The 20,062-nt window shown below is 53.8% G+C and overlaps 2 protein-coding genes across 2 annotated transcripts; one reads left to right on the top strand and one right to left on the bottom strand.

Moving 5' to 3' along the window:
* Positions 1–107: 107 nt before the first annotated feature.
* On the bottom strand, positions 108–6,715 carry VAT1 (vesicle amine transport 1). Its single transcript, XM_006199194.4, has 6 exons — positions 6,221–6,715; positions 3,252–3,459; positions 2,686–2,856; positions 2,498–2,587; positions 1,735–1,976; positions 108–1,609 (listed from the first exon to the last, which is right to left on the bottom strand). Exons 1-6 carry the CDS (start codon positions 6,626–6,628, stop codon positions 1,526–1,528), a joined length of 1,203 nt encoding a protein of 400 aa, XP_006199256.2. The 5' UTR covers positions 6,629–6,715; the 3' UTR covers positions 108–1,525.
* Positions 6,716–8,024: 1,309 nt separating this feature from the next.
* Positions 8,025–11,602, top strand: RND2 (Rho family GTPase 2). The gene is made up of 5 exons (XM_006199481.4): positions 8,025–8,275; positions 8,737–8,824; positions 9,603–9,712; positions 10,429–10,563; positions 10,786–11,602. The coding sequence occupies exons 1-5, from the start codon at positions 8,174–8,176 to the stop codon at positions 11,044–11,046; spliced, it is 696 nt and encodes a 231-aa protein (XP_006199543.2). The 5' UTR covers positions 8,025–8,173; the 3' UTR covers positions 11,047–11,602.
* The last annotated feature ends 8,460 nt before the right edge of the window (positions 11,603–20,062 follow it).

Below are 20,062 nucleotides of genomic sequence, written 5' to 3'. Positions count from 1 at the left end.
GCACGGAAGGAGACTCAGGGGAGGGCGAAGCCCTAGCTTTCCCCTATCAGCACTGGCCTTCCATGAGCTCACCTTCCCCTCCACTCTCAGAGGCAACATCCAGGACCCAGGGTTTGGCTTTTTATTGACACAGACACAAAGGCAGCTTCGGTCATGGCGGGGCAGAGGGGACACAAAAGCGGAAATCGCACTTCGCACATTTAGGCCTCATTCAGATGATGAAGAGGCTGAACCCCTCCTCCCACCTCCCATTGGCAACAGCTCGGGCAATAACCCCCCCCAATTCCAGGTCTGAGAGTAGAGGGACTTAAACCCCTACCCTAGGAAGTCCCCACTTCGGTTCCAGTGGCCTAGGTCCTAAACATCCCGCTTTGATGCCCTGTTCCACCTCCCCACCCATGTAAACAAAGTTTGGGGCTGAGTTTGAAAAGCTGCCTCCCTGCTCTGAGAAGGCAGTGGGCCTCCCTTGACTACATGGGGAATGTGCTTTGATTTTTACTTTGGTCCCAGAACAAGAGACAGATGGCATCGCCTCTCAGAGCTCTGGCTGGTAAATGCCACACTTAGCTGCAAGGCTGAGAAAGCTTCCCACCTCTTTCTCCTCAACCACCATAGAGAAATGACAGCCCCGGAGACAGGACATGGCACAGGCCCCAGGGGGCCAGGGGCTGGCCCCGCACCCACCAGCACAAACACAGATTTTTGGCAGTGTTGTGGGACTGGGGAGCAGCAAAGCCCCAGCTCCAGCAGAACAAGGAAGGCACTGGGGAGGACGGGGCTGAGGAGGTGAGACAGGGGCCCCACATACACAAGCACAGGTTTCCATGCTAAGGCACTGAGAACAAATCCAGAGAACTCAGTGAAGGGTGAGGAGGCTCTGTGTCCCTCCCAGAGCGGTGACCTAGGGGAGCAGGTCTGACTCCCACCCCTGCTGGAAGAGGCACCCCTGGTTGAGAGTGGCGGAACACTGGGAGGTGGAAGGAGCCCGATTGTGCTTGAGAGATTAGGGACAAGAGGACGAGGCCATGCGACAAGGTGGGTGCTGGCTAGGGCAAGACAGGGACATGCTGGATTCACACAGATTGGCCCCATATCCTGAGCTGACATTTCAATTCTTTGGGGAGGTGTGGGGCAGGGGCAGGAAGGGAGATGAGGCGGAGGCGGAAGCACACAGAACAGGATGGGAAGGGACTGGCTAACCTTGGCACAAAGCAGCACAGCAGGCCCGGGGACAGAGAGGGGGCAGGAAGCAGCCGGCCTCCCTCTGACCCTCCCTGTCCCCTTGGCAGGGCCTAGACATCCAAGTGGTCACTTCCCAGCCTCTTCAGAGGGCAGGAAGGGGAGGGGGGAAGCCCTGACCAAAGAGAAAGAACAGGGCAGGGGAGAGGGCATCACCTCGGAGACCTTTGCGGGGAGAGGGCAGCGCATTGTGATAGGGGATGAACTGCGAGGGGCTGGTGGCCAGCAGTGCATGGCTTCCCAGCTTCTCTCTTCCCTGGGCCCCGAGGGTCTTCCAGCCCCTGGCCTAGTTCTCCTTCTCCGGCCCAGGCACCAGGAGGACTTTGCCCACATTCTTCTTCTCCTGCATCTGCCTCATGGCATCTGCCACCTGGAGAGGAAGACAAGACTCTGCCCCCAGTGCTGCTGGCCCCCCTCCTCCCAGGCAGCCTCCCCCTGGGACCCCAGCCTTACTGGGTCCTACCTGGGCCCTCCCTGCAAAGCCATCACACTCACCTTCTCAAAGGGCCACACCGAATCGATGTGGGGTTTGATGCGACCCTGGTTGTACAGAGCCAGGAGGCGGGCCACCACACCGCTGACCAGCTCCACCTCGCCCTCCAGGTAGCCCAGGTGGAAGCCGCACACAGCTCGGTTGGCTGGCAGCAGCTGCAGCGCTGTCACGCTGAACTGATTCCACCATGTGCGCGCCAGGGCCATCAGGTTCCGCTTGGGGCCTGTCAGCAGGTTGGCCATTCCTGAGGGGCGAGGACGTACAGCCTGTGAATCCAGGTGCCAGGCACATGCCGGTATGTCTGGACCCACACTCCTCTGTCCCTTGCGGGCCCCTTACAATTATCCATACCAGCGCCCAGGAGTGACAGGAGACCCTCCCACCTGCTGGCTACCTGGCCTAAGTGGACTTTAGCTGACTCAAAAATTGCTCTAATCTTCATTTATTTATTTTTGGTGTGAAGTAGTTTTTTGAATGATAATTGCTCAAGAAGCCCAGGAGGTAGGGCAGAGCAAAGCAGACTGGGTGATATTGCATCAGGAATAATCCACAACTAAGAACCAGAACTGGCTGTGACTCATGAAAGAGAAAGAGGGTAGCTGCACCCAGGAGACAGCAATCTGAATGCAATATCCAGGACCATCCTAACCCTGGTGCTTTCTACAGAACACAGGAACCTGCATTCAAAAGCTGGGGGCCCCATGTCCCACCTCTCAGGTCCACCCTGCTTCTCCCTCCTACTCCATCCCTGACCCACTGACTCACCGTAAGTGACCACTTTGCCCATGGGTTTGAGGAGGTTGTAGCCCTTCGCAGTATCTGCTCCCCCTAGAGGATCCATGACGATGTCCACTCCTGTCACAGAGGAAGGGGCCCAGGAACAGCATTAGGATCCTCAGATCTGGAGACCCCCTCCCTGTCCCATGCCATCCTACCCCTTCCCATGCCCTGACCTTTGGGGGAGATCTTCTTGATCTCATCTACATAGTCAGTCGTGTGGTAGTCGATGGGGTGTGTGACTCCATTCTCCTTCAGCACGTCATGCTTGCTGGCTGAGGCCGTTCCAAACACCGTCACGTTCTCCACTGTCCGGCACAGCTGCAGGGCAGCCATACCCACACCCCCTAAAGCAAGACACTTTCATAAGGAGGGGGTATGGAGTCACCTAGCCACCACCCTCCCTTTCGCCTCTCAAGGATCCAGCCCATCCATTTTGCCTGGACTCTTCTTGAGGCTTTCTCCCCTCATCCCATGTCTAATTTCCAAGATTGAGAATTGGGGGGAGGGTGGCTGGCAAGGAGGGGGTGCTGAGCAAGGGCACGTTGCTATGGATAGCACACCAGGCTGGACCTGGTGCCTGAATGTTACCACGGCAACAACACTGCAGAGGCCTCTGGGCACCATAGGATGAAGCAGCCTGGTGTTGCCATGACAACAGTCCAGACGTGCTGCAGGGAAGGGGCCTGGAATGAAATCTGAGTGGGGTAAGGAAGGGGGATAAATGGAGGGTGCCTGTCACCTGCAGCCATGTGTACCAAGACGCTGTGGCCAGGTCGTAGGTTGCCAAAATCAAAGAGGACCATGTAGGCTGTGATATAATTGACCAGCAAGGCAGCAGCTTCTTCAAAAGTCATGGCCTCTGGCATCGGGAAGGTATGGACCGAAGGCACAGTCACCTCCTCCTGCCACATGCCTGACCGGATCAACACCATCACCCGATCCCCTACCTTGAAGAGTGGAAAAAGAGCATCATTCATTCACCCTTCCACTACGCACAAGGCCCTCTTCCCGACAATGAAGTAACAGTACAAACAGCAGCAGTACTCACAGCAACAATAATAATAATATCATCAAAAACAACAACTTACCTTTATCAGCTGTTTACCAAGGAAGGGCCAGGCCCTATTGTGTTTTATATACAAACATTCAATTAATCCTCATCAGCTCCCTGAGGTAGATACAATCCTCATCTCCATCTGACAGATCTTACACTTTGCTATTGTGTAAGATCCCTGAATGCAAGAAGCTTCCAGTTGGGGCAGCATGAAGCACTGGTTTAAAAATGGGCTCCACTGTATTGCCAGTCTGACCTTGGGCAAATAAAAATTATCTAACCTTTTTGGGCCCGTTTTCTTATCTGTAAAACAGGGCAGTTAATGAGAATTAAGTGGCAAAAAAATCACTCAGTGATTTTTAGCCTAATGTCCAGCACACAGTGAGAACTTAGAGGTGTTAGCTAATAATAATGACCACAGTGATGACAATAGCAGTGACAAGGAGGGGAGGTCACCAATCCAAACGATGAAGGAAGAGGGCAGTGCTTGGTTAGGGTCACACCAAAGTGCAGCAGCTAGGGCTGGGTGCGATTACCTCAGGAGAAGAATCTGAGCCAGTACTGAGGGCTCAGAAAGAACCTTCACCCAGAGATAGGGGGAGGGGTGACAGACAAGGAAAGTCACATGATCCCACCTACTAGGAAAAGGCATCCGCTCCCCCTTGCCCACACCCTCAGCCACCTGCACAAGAGCCTCCTTTCAGGAGGGAAAAGGGAGCAAAGAAAACAGCATCTTCCCCTCCAGCTTAAAAACTGGGGTCAAGGGGAGGACAGGGAAAAGGGGGCAGTCTCAGGAGGAAGGCCTGGCTCCCTGAAGAGCATGGAGAGAGAGGTGTGGGTGCTGTTAAGGGACAATCCGGGTCTGTCTTGGTTCCTGCCAGGAATGATGGGAATTCTGTATATTAACAAGACTTGAGATCCGTGGGGCAGAAAAATGGGACTCCCACACATACCCTTTTTCATGTCCTCAAGCCCCGAACCACCACTGAGGAGGAGTACAGAGAGCAGACTAGAATCTTCCTCTGCAAGCACTGGCCTGAGATAAGGTCTAGGGAATGGAAGCATCCCTCCCCAGGACTCAGGACTAGCAAACTCAGAAATAGCCCAGGAGAGCTGGGAAAAGTGCAGTGGTCAGCCCAGGTTGTGGCCAGTCCCAGGGTTGGCCCAGAAGTGGGTCCATTCACCCGGGTTAATGCTTGGACCTCAGAACATCACAGGGGAGGCCCGTGACCCCTCCCCAGCCCAGGTATCAAGAAGAAGGGAGAGCTCTCCCCACAGAATCCAACCTCTTACATTAGATTCTAGCCCTGGACAGGATATCCTGTACTTATGAAGTGGAAAGTGTGCGCAGAAGAGGTTAGGTGGGTGGCCTTCAGCAGTTACAGTAACATAACTATAACTCCCCCAACCAAAAATAAAAAATCTTCTTAGCATCTTCTCAGAGTGGGATTATTTAGAAGTCAGTGGAAAGGGTGGGGCCAAAGCTGAATCCAGGGAGAAATCCTTTAAGGAGGAAGGAGATGTTTGCCTGTACAATAAATTCAAGAATTCCACTTCTGGGATCTGGGACCTGCAGGTCTGGCAAGATGAGGGCTGCATTTGATGGGCCTCTCTTGCAGGGGCCTGATTTGAAAAGAACCCCCTAAAAAAACGACTGGCAAAGGTCTCTCAAAAAGCTGGTCATTTGGAACTCTGTAGTGTCTGGGGTTGTGGCCAAGATTAATGATAAACAAAAAAAGAGACACAGACTGGCAGAGCTGGGCCAACCTGCTCATGGTGCCACACCCCCTTCCCCTGTCCAAATGTGTTTCTGAGGCGAGGGTCCTCCGAGAGGAAGGCAGAGGCGGTTCCGCCCAAAGTTCCCAAGGGCAGCCCCGGGTCGTGGCCGGCTGGCTGAGTCACTGGAGGAGATATTGCAGACAGAGAGCCCAAGACAAATATCCAGACATCCAATCTCGATCCCTTCTTCTTCCCGCCCAGTCCCCAATCCTACCCCCGCGATCAGACCGACAGTTAAGGCCAGGGCAGGGAGGGGGCGGTGGCAGGCTCCCACTCCTCCAGGACGGGCAGGCCTGTCTCTACAGCCCTGCTCTGGGAGGGGCCGCCTCACACCCCCACAGACCACGGGGCTGCATGTGACTAGGGCTCTGGCATGGCCATGTGCACCCGCCCAGCCCGACTACATAGCTCTTCAAGCTCCCTCGGGGAAAAAGGCCCCAATCGTCACTCTGAGTCGCAGACCACAATTACCCGCAGAGTGTTTAGTGGGCAGGGGTACAGTTGTGGTTTTACTGGTGGTGGGAGGGGGTGTAAAGGTCGTTGTGCGCATGCGCATGGGCGTCTTATTGTTTCCCCCCGTCCCACCACCACTCACCCACCCATCACCACCACCACCGATTCTGGGCGGCGGCCACAATTAAAATGTTTAGGGAGGGGGACAATAACTCCATCTCAAACCCCCATCCCCAAATACAAATCCAGTTCTCCAGGAGCCTCAGAACACAGGCTCCTTTCCCTCGCCTTCCATGCCCGTCTACCAGTATTCGTGCCAGTTTCCCCCGCCCTGCCACACCCCCGGCGCCCGCCCACTCGTGTCCCACTACCCAGTGGCCTGCGCGACCTTTCCCTGCCCTGCTCAGAGGTGGCCCGCTCACCTTGCGGTCGTTAACTCCCTCGCCCACAGCGATTACCACGCCCGCGCCCTCCATACCCGGAGTGAGGGGCAGCGGCGGCAGCCGGTCGTACAGCCCCTGTCGGGCCATAAGGTCGGCGAAGTTGAGCCCGCAGGCCTTGACGCGCAGCGTCAGCTGGCCTGGCCCGGGGGCCGGGGGCGCGGCCTGCCGGCTCTGCAGTTTCACCTTGTCGTAGCCGCCGAAGCCGGTGAGCACCAGGCAGCGCAGCGGCGGCGGCGAAGCGGCGGCGGCCCCTTCCGGGGCCGCGGATGGCTGGGCCTCGCCGGTTGCCTCCGCCTTCAGGGGCTGCGAAGGGGCGTCTTCTCCTGCCCTTGCCTCGGCCGCCGCCACCACGGTGGCCGCCTCAGCTACCTCTCTCTCGGCGGACATGGCTGGGACTCCCGAACTGCGCGCACAGCTGCACCGAGAGCGCACAGCTGGGGAGGGCGGGGAGCGAGTCTAGACTAGAGAAGGCCGCGGACTCTGAGCGGGAGGGGCGGGGCGCTGGGACGGGGGCGGGGCTTCGTGAGCGAACTTAAAGGGCCAGGGCCACGATGCGGCTGCTGCGGGACCGCTGCTGGAGACCAAGAACGAGTGGGGACTCACCCGCGAGAGGCCATTCTTGGCATCAGGCAGACCGCTAGTTAATTTACTTACTTATTCACAGTAAATAAGTTAAAATTATGTTAGGGGACAGTCTGAAGGACGATCCCAAAACCTGAGCTTACATCAGATGTGGGGAGCCAGCCACCTGTGGAGCGAAATCCAACCAAGTTGTTTCTCAGGCCCCGACTCTACCCATATGTGACCCATTCTGTGTGGCCTTGCAATGGCAAACTTGGAGTAGGGTGACCAAGCCTTTAAAACTTTCCATCTGACTTTGTTAAAGCTCTGTGCCTCAATTTTCCCTTCTGTAAAATGGTGACGATGTTGCTTGCTCTAGTTATCTTTTCAGGGTTAAGATAAAATTAAATCGAGTATCCTCTATTTAAAGAAGTGCTTTTAAAAGGTAAAAGGTGCCATGCAAAATGAAAAACAGAGGTTTGATTATCGTTAATAATCCAGCCTGAAATAACTTTAGAGCTTGTCTCTGGCTCCAGCAGGACTGTCACTCTGGGCAGTTAATCTTCCTCTTCTTTCTTCAGATCTCCGTCTCCCCAAGCATCCACCAGAGGACGCAGCTCCCCTAAAACTTTTCACCGTGCGCCTGGCTATTGAAACAGTCCACGCTTCCCTCTTAGTCCAGGCCCGCTGTTAAATCACTGCAGCCTCAGACCAGGCCATCCGTTACCATGGGGACGGAAAGCCATGATGTCACCATTGTCCGAGTGGGTGTGTTGGAGTCCATGCCTACATATCCCCAAGACTCCCTGCCTGGACTTGAGTGTGGAGGAAGTAGACCGAACCAAAAGATTCCCTTCACCCCCATCAATTCGCACCCCTTCCTGTTCAGAGAGTGGATGGCTGCCCCGCGCGTGTCCGCACTAGCACACCGGCGTGCACGCGTGGGCACGCCGAAGGCCCAAGCCTCGCTCCCACCCTACCTCTCGGAACTTTCCCGAACTCCACTTCGTCCGCACCCCTAAGGAAATCAAATTGGTCAAAAAACTCTGCTCGGCCTGCCTTAAACGCGCAGGGGTCCCTCAGACCACACCAGCGCGCTAGAAACCACCTCCCAGGCCTTGGTTTCTCAGGGCCCCGCCTAGATCCTCTGGGCCCCGCCCCCCGGCAGCGAGGGCGGGAGGCGGGGCCGGGGGCGCGGCCGCTGGGTTGGGGGCGGGGCGGAGGGGGTGCCGCGGCCCCGGGCGGGGGCTCGGCGCGGGCCCGAGGGATGCCGGTGTCGGCGGCCCGAGCGGCTGCAGCTGCAGCGGCGGGGGAGGCGGCAGCCGGGCCCGGGAGGGGGGCTACGCGGGGGGCCGACGCGTAGCCGGGACCATGGAGGGGCAGAGCGGCCGCTGCAAGATCGTGGTGGTGGGGGACGCGGAGTGCGGCAAGACAGCGTTGCTGCAGGTGTTCGCCAAGGACGCCTACCCCGGGGTGAGGGACCGGTGTCTTGAGAGTGGGGCTCTGAGGCCGCAGGGGACTGTGACTGGAGCTTAGGGGAGGGACGGAAATGGGTGCTGGGATGATCAGGGACGAGAGGGGCTTGGAGGACTGAGAGAGGCGATGGGGTTTCTGGAAGGACTGCAGAGGACTGGGGTGAGAAGAATAGGGGAGCAGGATGAGGTGAATGGGGTTTGGGAGAACCAGAGGTCCCGGAGAGGGCTCTAGGTCCTGTGCATTGGAGAGGGGAAGAGCTAGGGCCTGGAGGGATCGAGAGGGGGTCCGGGAGCCTAGCAGAGATTCCGCTGAGGAAGCCGCTCCCGGGATCTCCCAGTTGCCCAACACCAGACCAACTTGTGTCCTGGGGCTGGGCTGCACGGGGTATGGGAGTAAGGAAGGCATTTGTCTGGGGTGAGGAACTGGAGCATCCCATTTTGATCCATCCGTGTCTGCAGAGTTATGTCCCCACCGTGTTTGAGAACTACACCGCCAGCTTTGAGATCGACAAGCGCCGCATTGAGCTCAACATGTGGGACACTTCAGGTAACCAACTCCCTCGGGGTCACCCTGACTTCCCAGGTCCCCACTCCGAGCCCTCCATGGGCTAGACCCTTAGGTTCCAGGTCAGCCCAGTCCATCCATCCAATTCTAGGAGGAAGGAAAAATCAATGTTCTGCTTAAAGGCAGGGAAACTGAGGCAGAGCTTTCAAAGACATATGGAAACCTTGTCCTGAGGCAGAAAACCCAGTAATCGATTTCCTCAGCTGGGTTCTGCCTACCTGGGAAAGTTGGGAAGGAATGGCTTTTATTTTGGAACATGTTTCTTAGGAGATAGAACTGGGTTTAGGAAAGACATTTGGAATTTCTTTGGGGGCTAGGGAACTGCTTCTCAAGACTGAACTATAGAAATCTGAGATCAGTTCCCGAGAGGGCGGGAGAACTCTGCCTCTGCCCCTCCCCCTCCTCCAAAAAAGGAGGTGTTTTTTTTTTAATTTTTACTTGGCTCCCCTGGAGGGCTTTAGATGTCTGTCAAAGCTCAGAAAGTACATGCAAAATTTTGTGAGAATGTTGAGAGATTTCATGAGCCTCTCAAAGGCTCAAGGAAGAATGATTACTTTCAGAGTACCCCCTAGGGAAGTGGAGAGCTGTTTTCTGCCATCTAACCTCCCTTTTGTTTGCTCACCTCCTTGGAGAAATACAGCTCTTTTCCATTCTCTGCTCAGAATCCCTTGACCAAGATTGCTAAGATCTCCCATTGTCTTTCAGGCCTTCCATACACTCAGGACCCTTGTCTGTTCCCTCCCTCCCTGTCTTCTCTCAGGTTCCTCTTACTATGATAATGTCCGACCTCTGGCCTATCCTGATTCAGATGCTGTGCTCATCTGCTTCGACATTAGCCGACCAGAAACACTGGACAGTGTCCTCAAGAAGGTGGGAGCCTGGGGCAGTGGGACAGCTAGACCCAGAGGGAGGGACCAGAAACTATGGTCCTGACACCACATGGGCCAAGAGGAGAGAATTACAGCTGAGGCATGGCCATCGGCTAGAATGTGTGAAGCTCTCATCCTTCCCCATCCCCCTACCTTGATTCCTGGAAATCAGTCGTCAGAGCTTGGATGGATGTGGCATCTGGGGTAGATGGGGGACAACGGGGAGAAGTACTCAAGGGACTCCTTATTCACCCTCTCCATCGCCTTGAGTGAGGGAGCCCCAGATGGACAGGATGGGAATGCTGCTCTTGGAGATCTGTAAAGCCCTGTGGTCTCCCCTCCTGGCCACCATTTCCATGAGAAAAGCCCATAGTGAATGTACAAAAGTCAGCTAAGCCAGCCCCAGTTCCCGGTGCGGGGAGGGGAGGGTGGGATTGGCCTGTTCCCAGGAACAAATTTGGGAAAGAGGGTGGGAATGGGATGGTACCAGGCTGGCAGACCCTTCATGGCCACTGAGGTAGAAGCAGAGCCCCACCCTGTCCCTCTCCTCCCCCTCCTTCTCCCACACCCCATCCTATTTTCAGCCCACACCCACCAATTTCACCTCCTTGCTCACATGGGTGAGTCCAAGGGGTGCATGGTTCTTGCATGCTGTGAGCAAGCGTTCATGTACCTCTCTCTACTTCTCCATAACTCTTGTTTTCTTCCTTCAAATAGTGGCAAGGGGAGACTCAGGAGTTTTGCCCCAATGCCAAGGTTGTGCTGGTTGGCTGTAAACTGGACATGCGGACTGACCTGGCTACGCTGAGGGAGCTGTCCAAGCAGAGGCTTATCCCTGTTACACATGAGCAGGTGGGACCCTTGACCTCTGACCTAGTCCCAGCCTAGACCCCTCACCTCTGTCCATCTCAGTCTCTGATTTGAGAACCCCCCACTTGGCTCATCCTTTGCCCTGGGCTCTGACCTCTGACCTGGTCCCTTGACCGCCCCCTATCCCCAGCCCTCAGCTTGCCTGCGCCTTGCTGAGATGCAGGCTAAGCCCTGTAACTTTCTCGGCACACTCCATTCTTCCAGGGCACCGTGCTGGCCAAGCAGGTGGGGGCCGTATCCTATGTGGAATGCTCCTCCCGGTCCTCTGAGCGCAGTGTCAGAGATGTCTTCCACGTGGCCACAGTGGCCTCCCTTGGCCGTGGCCATAGGCAGCTGCGCCGTACTGATTCACGACGGGGAATGCAGCGATCTGCTCAGCTGGCGGGACGGCCAGACCGGGGGAACGGGAACGGGAGTGAGGGCGAGATACACAAGGATAGAGCCAAGAGCTGCAACCTCATGTGAGGGGCCCGGTGGGGGCAGAGTGTGAGGAAGGGAGATGAGGGCACAGTTGTCCCCCTGCTGGCCCCCGGCTTCCTGACCTCCTGACTCTGGCTGGGACTTCAGGGCCGGCGAGTGAGCAATTCTCCTGGGCAGGGAGCTGGAGGCAGAAGGGTGCCACCATTCCCCACATCCTCATTCCACTCCTTTCCACAGCAAGTTGAGGGAGCTAGCAGGGCAGGGATCTGGACTGGGAGCTGGGATGGGGCCGGGGGCCTGGGGAAGCTGGCATCAAGCAGTGACCTTGGGTGAGTCTCAGTGTATGAAGGGTGCCTTCCCTCCCCACCTCCAGTCCCCGTGTCCTGGTCATGGCTTCCTTCCCTAAGGAAAGTATCTATTCTCTGACCTTCCCTTTCCCTCTCCTCTCACTACAGCTGTTCTCACTCATCCTAACCTTCAGGCAACAGGCATTAAATTAAAAAAAGTTGAGAAGCCTCTCTCCCACCTACTGCCCTAGTCCTAGCTCCCTTCCTCTCCCATCCTCCAACAGTCCCCAAATAAAGCCCGTGTCCATGGAAAACGGCTGTGGCTTTAGTTTTGTTGCTTTCTAGAAAGTCAATCTACCAGTCTCTAGCAGTAGGAGGGAAAGTTAGACTTTGGAAGAACTTCTCTGTTGATGCCCACAGGTGGAGCAGAGGAAAAAGCTATGGATTGGATCAGCAGTGTCATTTTAGGAGCCAGAGATGGGAGAGTGAGCTATCCTGGGAATATTCATCTCAGTTAATGAGCCAGACAATCCTAAAGCCATTAAGGGGGTTTAAAGTGGACTTATGTGCAATTCATTACTCAGCCCAACTAGGGTCCCCTGCTAATGTGGGAGGGGTCCTGCTGAAGTGGTCCAGGCCCCTTGCTCACCATCTGCAGCCCTGGCTTGGAATCTGCTGGTGCCCTGGGAGTTGTGGGGGTAGGGAGGGCATCAGAAGCCTCCACATCCAGAAGCTGACCCTGTGCAAAGTGAAGTTTCCCAACAGGACAGTAGTTTGATTCTGGGGTCTCCTTGGAGGCTAGGGCAGGGACTCTCTCCTTCTTTCCATCCTGAGCTCCTTGATGATTTTGGAGGGAGCTCAAGCTGTGAGTTGAGGGTCATATCTCCCCAATCCCCTAGAGAAGGAAAGCCGGCGGAGGGGCCAGCCAGAGCACTTGTCAGGAAAGACAGTGCTGGTCTGTTTTCTCCGGAGTCTGGTTTCACATTGTCCTGTATTCCCTCTCTGGCTTTGGTCCCATTGGCCTCTTTTCGGTGACATTCTCCCCCAGGAACCATCCATGGCTCTCCCCTCCCCCAGCCCCAGCCAGTCCTTCAGACACACTCTGGGAGAGAACACAGAGCTTACCCTCCCATCTGCTGGGATCCCCCACTAATTCACAGCCCACCCCTCCCTCATTCATTCAGCAAATGTGCGCTAAGCACCAAATGTGTGCCAGATACTGGCTTGGGATTCTGAAAGGACCAGTCTCTGTGTTGTGAAGGCCAGCCCAGTGGGGAAGAGAGGTAGCCCAGGTGTGATGGTGCTTTGGCTGTGGGAGCTCCTTACCACCTCAGAAATCCATCCTCCGAGCCAGGTCCTTGAGGGTTGAAGAGGAATTTGCCAGGCAGGGAAGGGTAGGAAAGGCACTCTGAGCAGAGGGTATATAGCATGTGCGAAAATGTGGAGATGAGAAAGAGCATGGCATGATTGGGGCTGCCATGGTGGGAGGGCAGAAGACAGGATGAGAAGGTCCAGTGAGGCAATTGCAGGGCCCACAAAGGAACTGGGACTTCATTCTGAGGATGTGAGGGGGCACGAGGGATTTTAAGCAGAGAATGAAGTGACCAGATTTGGTTGTTGGATAGATAGATGGTTATCTGGATGAGGTGACGGGGGCTGGGGGTTTTGGCTCTGAGATGTCATCTAAAATAGCGTCTCACTTCCCCATGCCAGGGCCCAGTCTTGAGAGGAAAGGAAATCCCCTTCCTGGCTCATCAGACATTCCTTATCCTCCCTCTCCTGCAGGACCCTGTCCTGGTCCATCTGGGCCAATCTCAAGGATTCTGGAACAGCTGCAAGGGCACTTTGCACCTGACCCTCTTAAAGTGAGACCTGGTTAGGGCCTGACTCCAAGACCCTCTGCAAGGACCCTGAGTCCTGGATTGAGGTGCTGGAGAGGGTTGGGGCCCTGCTAGGTGGATTTCAGTCTGGTCCCAGAGGACTGACCCCTCCCTGACCACACCTGCCATACAATTGTCGTGGGATTTTTGGCTGTGGCTTCTCATCTCCACTTTGGACTATGGTACAAAGCTGGCTCAAGCCTGTAGCCGCCAAAGTACAGACTGTTTATGCCCCCCCTTCTCCCAACCTCCCTCTCCTGCCGTGCTCAGGGAATGGAAATGCTTTTCAATATCCGCCTAAAGCAAACATAATTAGGAAGATAAATCAGCTGGAGGAACCCCCAAAGTTTAATACATTTCCAGTACCACCAGGAACAGATTTTGGTCCCCTCTGCAGGCCTGGGTTGCCAGACGTTTTATTTCTAGAGAGGGGGCCGTGCTCTGGGCTGAGGAACCCAAAGGGTGAGAGGAGGGAATGAGGTTGTTCCTAGATTTTCTTAAAGGCCCCTGCAGGCTGGAAGAAGGGGACCTTTCCCCCACCCCCACCCCAGATGCAGGAGTCAGACCCAGCTTCCTCCTCTGCAGCTGTTTCCCCCACAAATTAGACACTCATTTGGGAAACAATGTAGCCTCGTTAATCATTTAATGAAATAAACAACTAATCAAGCTGTGATGCTGTCAGTGTTTCTTAACCTCGGCAATCAGCCTGCCCTGGAGGGAGGAGGGGGAAGGAAGGGATGGGGTAGGGGCAGGGACTTGGTCTAACCCCCTGAAATGAGTCAGCTAACCCAGGGTCATCCCCTTGTGACTCCAGCCTTTCCAAGAAGGACAGTCATGAAAAGCGCTTGAGATTTGGAGGCAGAGGTCCAAGGGCTTGGGGCCCAGCCCCGCTGCTTCCTCCCTGGGAGCCTTCAGTGAGAACCTGCACCCATCTGAACCTCAGTTTTCATGCTTGGAAGTGGGAGCTGATTGCCACACGTGCCTGGTGTTTTGAAGAAAATTCAGAAAGGAGAAAGGATGGAGAAAAGTTGTTTGACCCTTTAAAGGGGGCTGAACTGCTGTCAACCTTTATTCTTTACCACTTAGTTGTCCAGGCTTGAGTGCCTCTGAACTGGGCCTGAGGGAATCAGGAAAGGCTTCTTGACTGGGGCTTCTTGTGCTGGGATTCAAAGACCAGAGGAAGGTCACAAGACAGGCAGGGGGAGGTCAGGCGTCTCATCCCTGAACCTATCCGGAGGGCCAGAGAGAGATTTAGTGACTCCTCCAAGGGCTGACGTCCTTTTGTCTCCATTTTTCTGAACTCCCCCATTACCTTTTCTGAAGTCAGGGGGGTGGGGAGGGTCCCATGTTGCCATAGTGACCCCACCCCAGATACACTCAGGCTGGTCCTGCAGGCTGAGGGAGGTGGGAGGAAGGAGTCGTGTCCTTGAGGTTCCCCGTGGACACCAAGACCCTGGCAGGAAATCCTGGCAGAGCTCTCCCCTGCTCCACTCTGCTTCCCCAAGAAAGGGGTTCAGCTCTTCAGAGTATCTCTCCTTTCCTCTCTGCCAACAAAGGAGTTTCTTCTACCCAGTGCAGCCCCTCTCTTCACTTCCCCCTTCCAGCTTGTTTCCCAGGTCTCTCTCCATTTCTCACCAGTCGTTTCTCATCAGTCCCCTACTCCCTCTCCTCGAGGCTGGGGGTGAGGGTCAGAGAAAAGGAAGGCTCCAGGTCCAGGCGTGTGGGGTGATTCCCAGCAGCTACCCTGCCAGCAGCCAGAGAGGCAAGAGCACGTACATAAGAGCCCCTCCCCCCCACGAAAATGCCTCTGCTGTTGACTCCTAAATAACAGATGTCTGTCTACATATTAATGAGATTGGACGAATAATTGGTGAGTTTTTCATTCAGTGTCAGAATGAACCCGAAGGCCTTATGTTCACACACAGACACCCACTCACCCCGACTCTCCCCTTCCCCCAGAGCACAATGAGACAGACGCAGATGCTGGCAGGCTCGACCCAGAAAGGGGAGGGGCAGACAGGGAAGTGGGAGGGGGCGTCGGCGGGCGGGAGACCTCCCCGGTCTGGCTCTGGGTCTGTCAGTTTTCTCCCTCTTGATGGCTGTCTCCCCAGCCCCCGCAGGGCCAAACACTAGCATTTGTGAGATTTCATCACCGTGAAGAAGGGGCCCAGAGGAAGGTGGGAGCATGAAGGTGGAAATGGGGAGGCAGGCCCTGCCCAGGGGGGATCAACTAAGCAGTGGCCTCCTTCAGCAAGGCTGTGCCTCCCATGAGCCTGGAATCAGTGGGCCCCCTTGCCCAGCTTTAGGCCCCTGTGCCAGGGTGTCAGGGAGATTTTGGGGTCAGATAGCTGCCGTTTGTCAGCTGGGTGCTCTTGTACAAATTACCCAACCTCTCTGAGCCTCTCATTCTCCTGTCTCTAAGAATGCTACCTTGCAAGGCTGAAAGGACAAAGTGAAATCAAGTGTGTCATGTCTGTCTCAGTGCCTGCTTTATAATAGCCCCACCCCAACATGTGTTCTACCTCCACCTATCCCCCAAACACATCAAGACAGTTTCAAAATTGCTGCCTCTTCTGCCAGACTCACCCTCGTTAGGGCAGGGGTTAATTAGAAGTTTAGTAATTATCCTGGCTGCCTAGAAACCAGGAGGAAAAAATACAGAGTGGGTAGAACAGAGGAAGAGATTAGATAGACACAGGAGGGAGAATTGATGGAATCCAAGGCCTGGAACAGAAGGAGAGAGACCACAGATACATAGAGCCACAAGCTGGGAATGGAGAAGGCATTGCAGGCCAGTGGAATGAACCCTGGAATGAGTCTAGAATCTAGACTGGAGATTCTAGAAGCCAGAGCTGTGTCATGAACTCAGTATGACCTTTGCAAGTCTCATCCCTTCTTAGCATTTTAGTCTCCTCACCTGTTAAATGAGGGAGTTGATTTGCTCTCTGGGTTCCTTCTCGTTGTATGAGAACAGGAGGCCTGGGGCCTAGGGGAGCAGGGGAGGGGAGGGGAGGGGAGGCCGGCTGCCCCCGCCCCATTACTATGGCCCATCAATCACTCTTCTCTGTCTCCTCTCTCCCTTGGTAAATGGATCTGCTGCGCCAGCAAACAACTGTCCATTGTGTCCTAATGAGGGACGAGCAGGGAAAACCAATCACTTATGATGCAAATGAGCGACGGCTGCAGCCTCCTCGCTTTCACTGAGTGCCTCTCTTCTGGCCAGACCCCGGCGCTGCCCCAGTTGGGCCTTTCTCCCCGGCCCCCAGTTCCCATCTGGTCCTGGAGGAGGAGGGCCAGGCCCAGACTGGCCTTCCCATTGTCACTCACTGCCACTCCCTGCAAGGAGGCTCTACCCTCAGAGCCTCAGAAAGGCCCAGCTTCTCTCCTCATCCCAAAGAGCTCCCAGGGCAGCTCAGTTTTTGTTTTTAATTAAGGTGAAATTCATATAGCATACAATTAGCCATTTTAAGGTGTACAATTCCCTGGCAGTTAGTGCATTCATTCTGTTGTGCCACCAGCACCTCTCTGGGCTCAAGTGTTATGCGCCCTGCCCATCTCTGTGTCCCACAAACTCCAGTGGAACTGGGAAGCTGTGAGCCCTCAGCAAAGCTCTGAGAGGGGACTGGGGGCGGGTGCTGGGCTAAAGGCTGAGAAAAGCCCAGAGCTGGCCTGGGTTGAAGAGGACAGGTCCTGTGCTTTAGGATGGAGCCAGGGGAGAAACTGTCTTGGTGGGATAGGATAGACCATCACTGCCTTCCCCAGCACAGCCTTGTGGTCACATCTTTAGGAAATGGCGTTTTGAATTCCTATGGAGATTCTTTATCTTAATTCTTCTAGCATTTGGTTAAAAACCAGAGGCCACTCTAGCACAAATCTTGGCTTTCAGAGCCTCTGTGGTCTTGGGGATGATCCCACCGGCAGACTTCTTACCTGGGCACCTGAAGAGGACCCTGAGACTGCCCCCAAAGCCCTTTGGCTCCAGGAGAGAACTCCCCTCACCAGGCCCCAGGCTTTACTCACCAAGGGAAGATTTTCTATCCACTTGGCATTAGTTTATTGCAGGGTCCTATAGCCTAACAGCTGGGAAGAGCCACATAGTTTGTAATTTGAGTTTCTCTTGCCATTTGGTTTTGTATTGTTTTCAAGAGAAGATGGCAAACATCTGTTTACCTGTGTGTCTGTTACCTTCAGAGTCACCTTTTCCCTCCCTAATCTAGGACATGTGGTAATGCTTTAAATAAAAAACACAAAAACTCTTCTGGCATTAACCAGTACCAGCTGCTGCAGCATTACAGAGAAAAAATTTACAGGGTCACAAACTTTCTTTTATCTTCCCTGGCCCTTACCCCCCACTCACCTGGAGTTCACATTCTGTGTCTCTCAGACAAAGAACCCAGGCAACATGACAGCATTTTCAACTGTGTTCTTATGAAGAGGGAGTCTTAGGCTAGTCAGTTCCAGGTCTGCCACCAATTTACCAGGTGACCTTTGACAAGGCTCTAGACCTTGGTTTTACCACCTATAAAATGGGGATAACAATCTCTACCCTAGTCATCTCCCAGGGAATGAGCGAGGAGGGTGAGATAATGGTTGTGTCAGTGCTTTGAACTTGCAAGGAGATTCTCATGAACATCCTAATTATTTCTCCTGCGATGGCGGCAGCCCTCCAGTTTATCAGTCTTGAGCATCCAGCCTAGAGGTGGCCCTGCTGGAGGACACATGGAGAGGGGAAACTGATGTTCTCTGTCTAGGTGGGTGTTGGTTTGATTCATCACAAGGCAGTAGGCTTTATGATCGGCAAGAGAATCAAGAAGGAAATCTGTAGGCGTGGGCTTAGAAGAGGAAGAATGATTCTCGGACATTTAGATCTCTAATACCATTTTTGGAGTAAAGTCGGTTTCTATAAAAATGGGTATGAGGGACTGAAGGGAATCAGCACTCTCTGGCAGAATGTGGCTGGTTTTCCAGAGTCTAAAGTTCTTGAGGATGGGGCCAGCAGTTGGATAAGGCCTTCACTCAATAAGTTCATTACATTCATCTTTTAACCCATTCATTTAGCAAATACTCATTGGGCACCTAACAAGGTATCTGCCAGGAATAGAGCTGGGTTATAACAAAGATAAAATGATACTAATCCTGCTCATGAGGACCTTCTAGTCAGATAGAGAAAACGGAATAGGTACACAAATAACTTATTTATTTATATTATTATTTTTAAACTTTTTTTATTGAGTTATAGTCAGTTCACAAATAACTTATTGAAGGAAGAAAGTGTCATAAATAAGGCAGAACTTTTAGGGAGATTCTGGCCTGGAAGCAATGGGGAAGGCTCTGTGGAGGAGGTGGGGTGGGCAGCATTTGGGCGTGTGAAGGTGGCAGAACAGGACTGACTGCGGACAAGACAGAGTGTGAGCAAAACCTCTGGGTCCCCATATTTGTTGGCCATGGTGCCAGAAAGGTAATAGCAGGTGAGGCAGTGGAGAGGTTTGGTTTTGGCTTGTGATGTACAGTCTGGAGACTGGGTGGGTCAGAGAAATGGATCCTTAGAAGACCCTCCCAATTCTTCTCTTTCTGGATCAGGTGCTCCTTCCCTCAGTTCTGCCAGCTGGGGGTTCTTACCTGGTCTTCTGGAATCTCCTGGCTTTTCACCTGGCCAAATCCTACCCTAACTCCAAGGGCCAGTTGAGATGCTTCACCCCTTACACTAAGCCAGTGGTTCTCAAACTTGAACTTGCTTCCGAATCACAGATTGCTGCCCCTACACTCAGTTTTTCATTTAGTAGGTCTGAACTGAGGTCCTGGAATTTGCTATCTTAACAAGTTCCTAGATGTTGTTACCCCACACCCATTCCCCGTCAGGAGACCAAGGTTTGAGAATCACATTAAACTGCATGTCAAACTGCCTTATCATTCTAGTCCTGAAACTAGGTCTCAAAACTCTTGTTGCTAGTCCCCATAATGTGGAGATGTGAGGTGCCCCCATGGCAGGCAGAGCCAGACCCCACCAGCCAGCCCCAAAAGACTTCTGAACCAGAAGCACGACCCTGCAAGGGTTATGTGTGGCTCTCTTACCCCATCCATTGGATAGTAAGCAATTCAAAGGCCAGAAATGGATCTCTTCTCCCTCCTTTCCACAACCCTAGCACACAGAGTCTACCACAGAACCAGGCACGTAGTCGCCCCTCAATCATTAACCTTATTGTTATTGTTTCTGAGGACTGGTTCCCAGCACAATTTAGCCTCAAACAAATCTTTGTTTGAATCAAGGCTTTGCCGCTTCCCTTTGTGGGGCAAATTCCTTGACCTCTCAAAGTGGCATTTTCCTCATTTGTATGTTGGGAATAGTGCGTGGCACTTAGTAGGAGAGTGACTAGTGACAGTCTTACTGTTGTCGTTGCTCCTGAGAGCTAGCAAGATCAGAGGGTCCCACAACCCAGAGCTGGGTCCCCATTTTTCTTCCTTTTTAATTGAGTCATCTTCTCTTCCCACCTGCCTGTTTTGTCCTCCTCGGGCATCTTGTGTCACCACTCTGAGTCTCCCTGCCTCTCTCTTCAAGCCAGCTTTCTCCCCGCCCCTGACCCAAGAGCCTGCTGGTGGCCGACTCTCACTGGGTAAGGGCTGTCTGTGCCCTGATCTCCATCAGTCAATAAAGATAAATTACAAAATCATTTGTTTTATTTGTTCTCATTACCTGGAGGTCTGTCTGAAATTGCCTTTCTTTAGAAAGCCACATTTACATATCTTGATGCTGGAGTCAAAGGCTGTAGCTGTGGTTTCACTGCAATTTAAATATTAATAAAACCTCCTAAACCTCTAGCTGTTGTTTTAAGCAGTCTGGCTCTTCTGCTCCTAGGTTGCTAATATAATTTAATCTTTGTCCTTTGCTTTGTATTT

This window comes from Vicugna pacos, chromosome 16 (genome assembly GCF_048564905.1).
Source record: "Vicugna pacos chromosome 16, VicPac4, whole genome shotgun sequence".
NCBI lineage: Eukaryota > Metazoa > Chordata > Mammalia > Artiodactyla > Camelidae > Vicugna > Vicugna pacos.
This window is presented reverse-complemented; position numbering and strand designations above follow the sequence as displayed.

Coding starts and splice junctions, on each gene's coding strand:
- VAT1 (XM_006199194.4), bottom strand. CDS start 6,628: ATGTCCGCCGAGAGAGAGGTAGCTGAGGCGGCCACCGTGGTGGCGGCG. Junction 1,977..2,497: donor GGGCAAAGTGGTCACTTACG/GTGAGTCAGTGG, acceptor CTCGCCCCTCAG/GAATGGCCAACCTGCTGACA. Junction 1,610..1,734: donor CGGTGTGGCCCTTTGAGAAG/GTGAGTGTGATG, acceptor CTTCCTCTCCAG/GTGGCAGATGCCATGAGGCA.
- RND2 (XM_006199481.4), top strand. CDS start 8,174: ATGGAGGGGCAGAGCGGCCGCTGCAAGATCGTGGTGGTGGGGGACGCG. Junction 9,713..10,428: donor TGGACAGTGTCCTCAAGAAG/GTGGGAGCCTGG, acceptor TCCTTCAAATAG/TGGCAAGGGGAGACTCAGGA. Junction 10,564..10,785: donor TCCCTGTTACACATGAGCAG/GTGGGACCCTTG, acceptor CCATTCTTCCAG/GGCACCGTGCTGGCCAAGCA.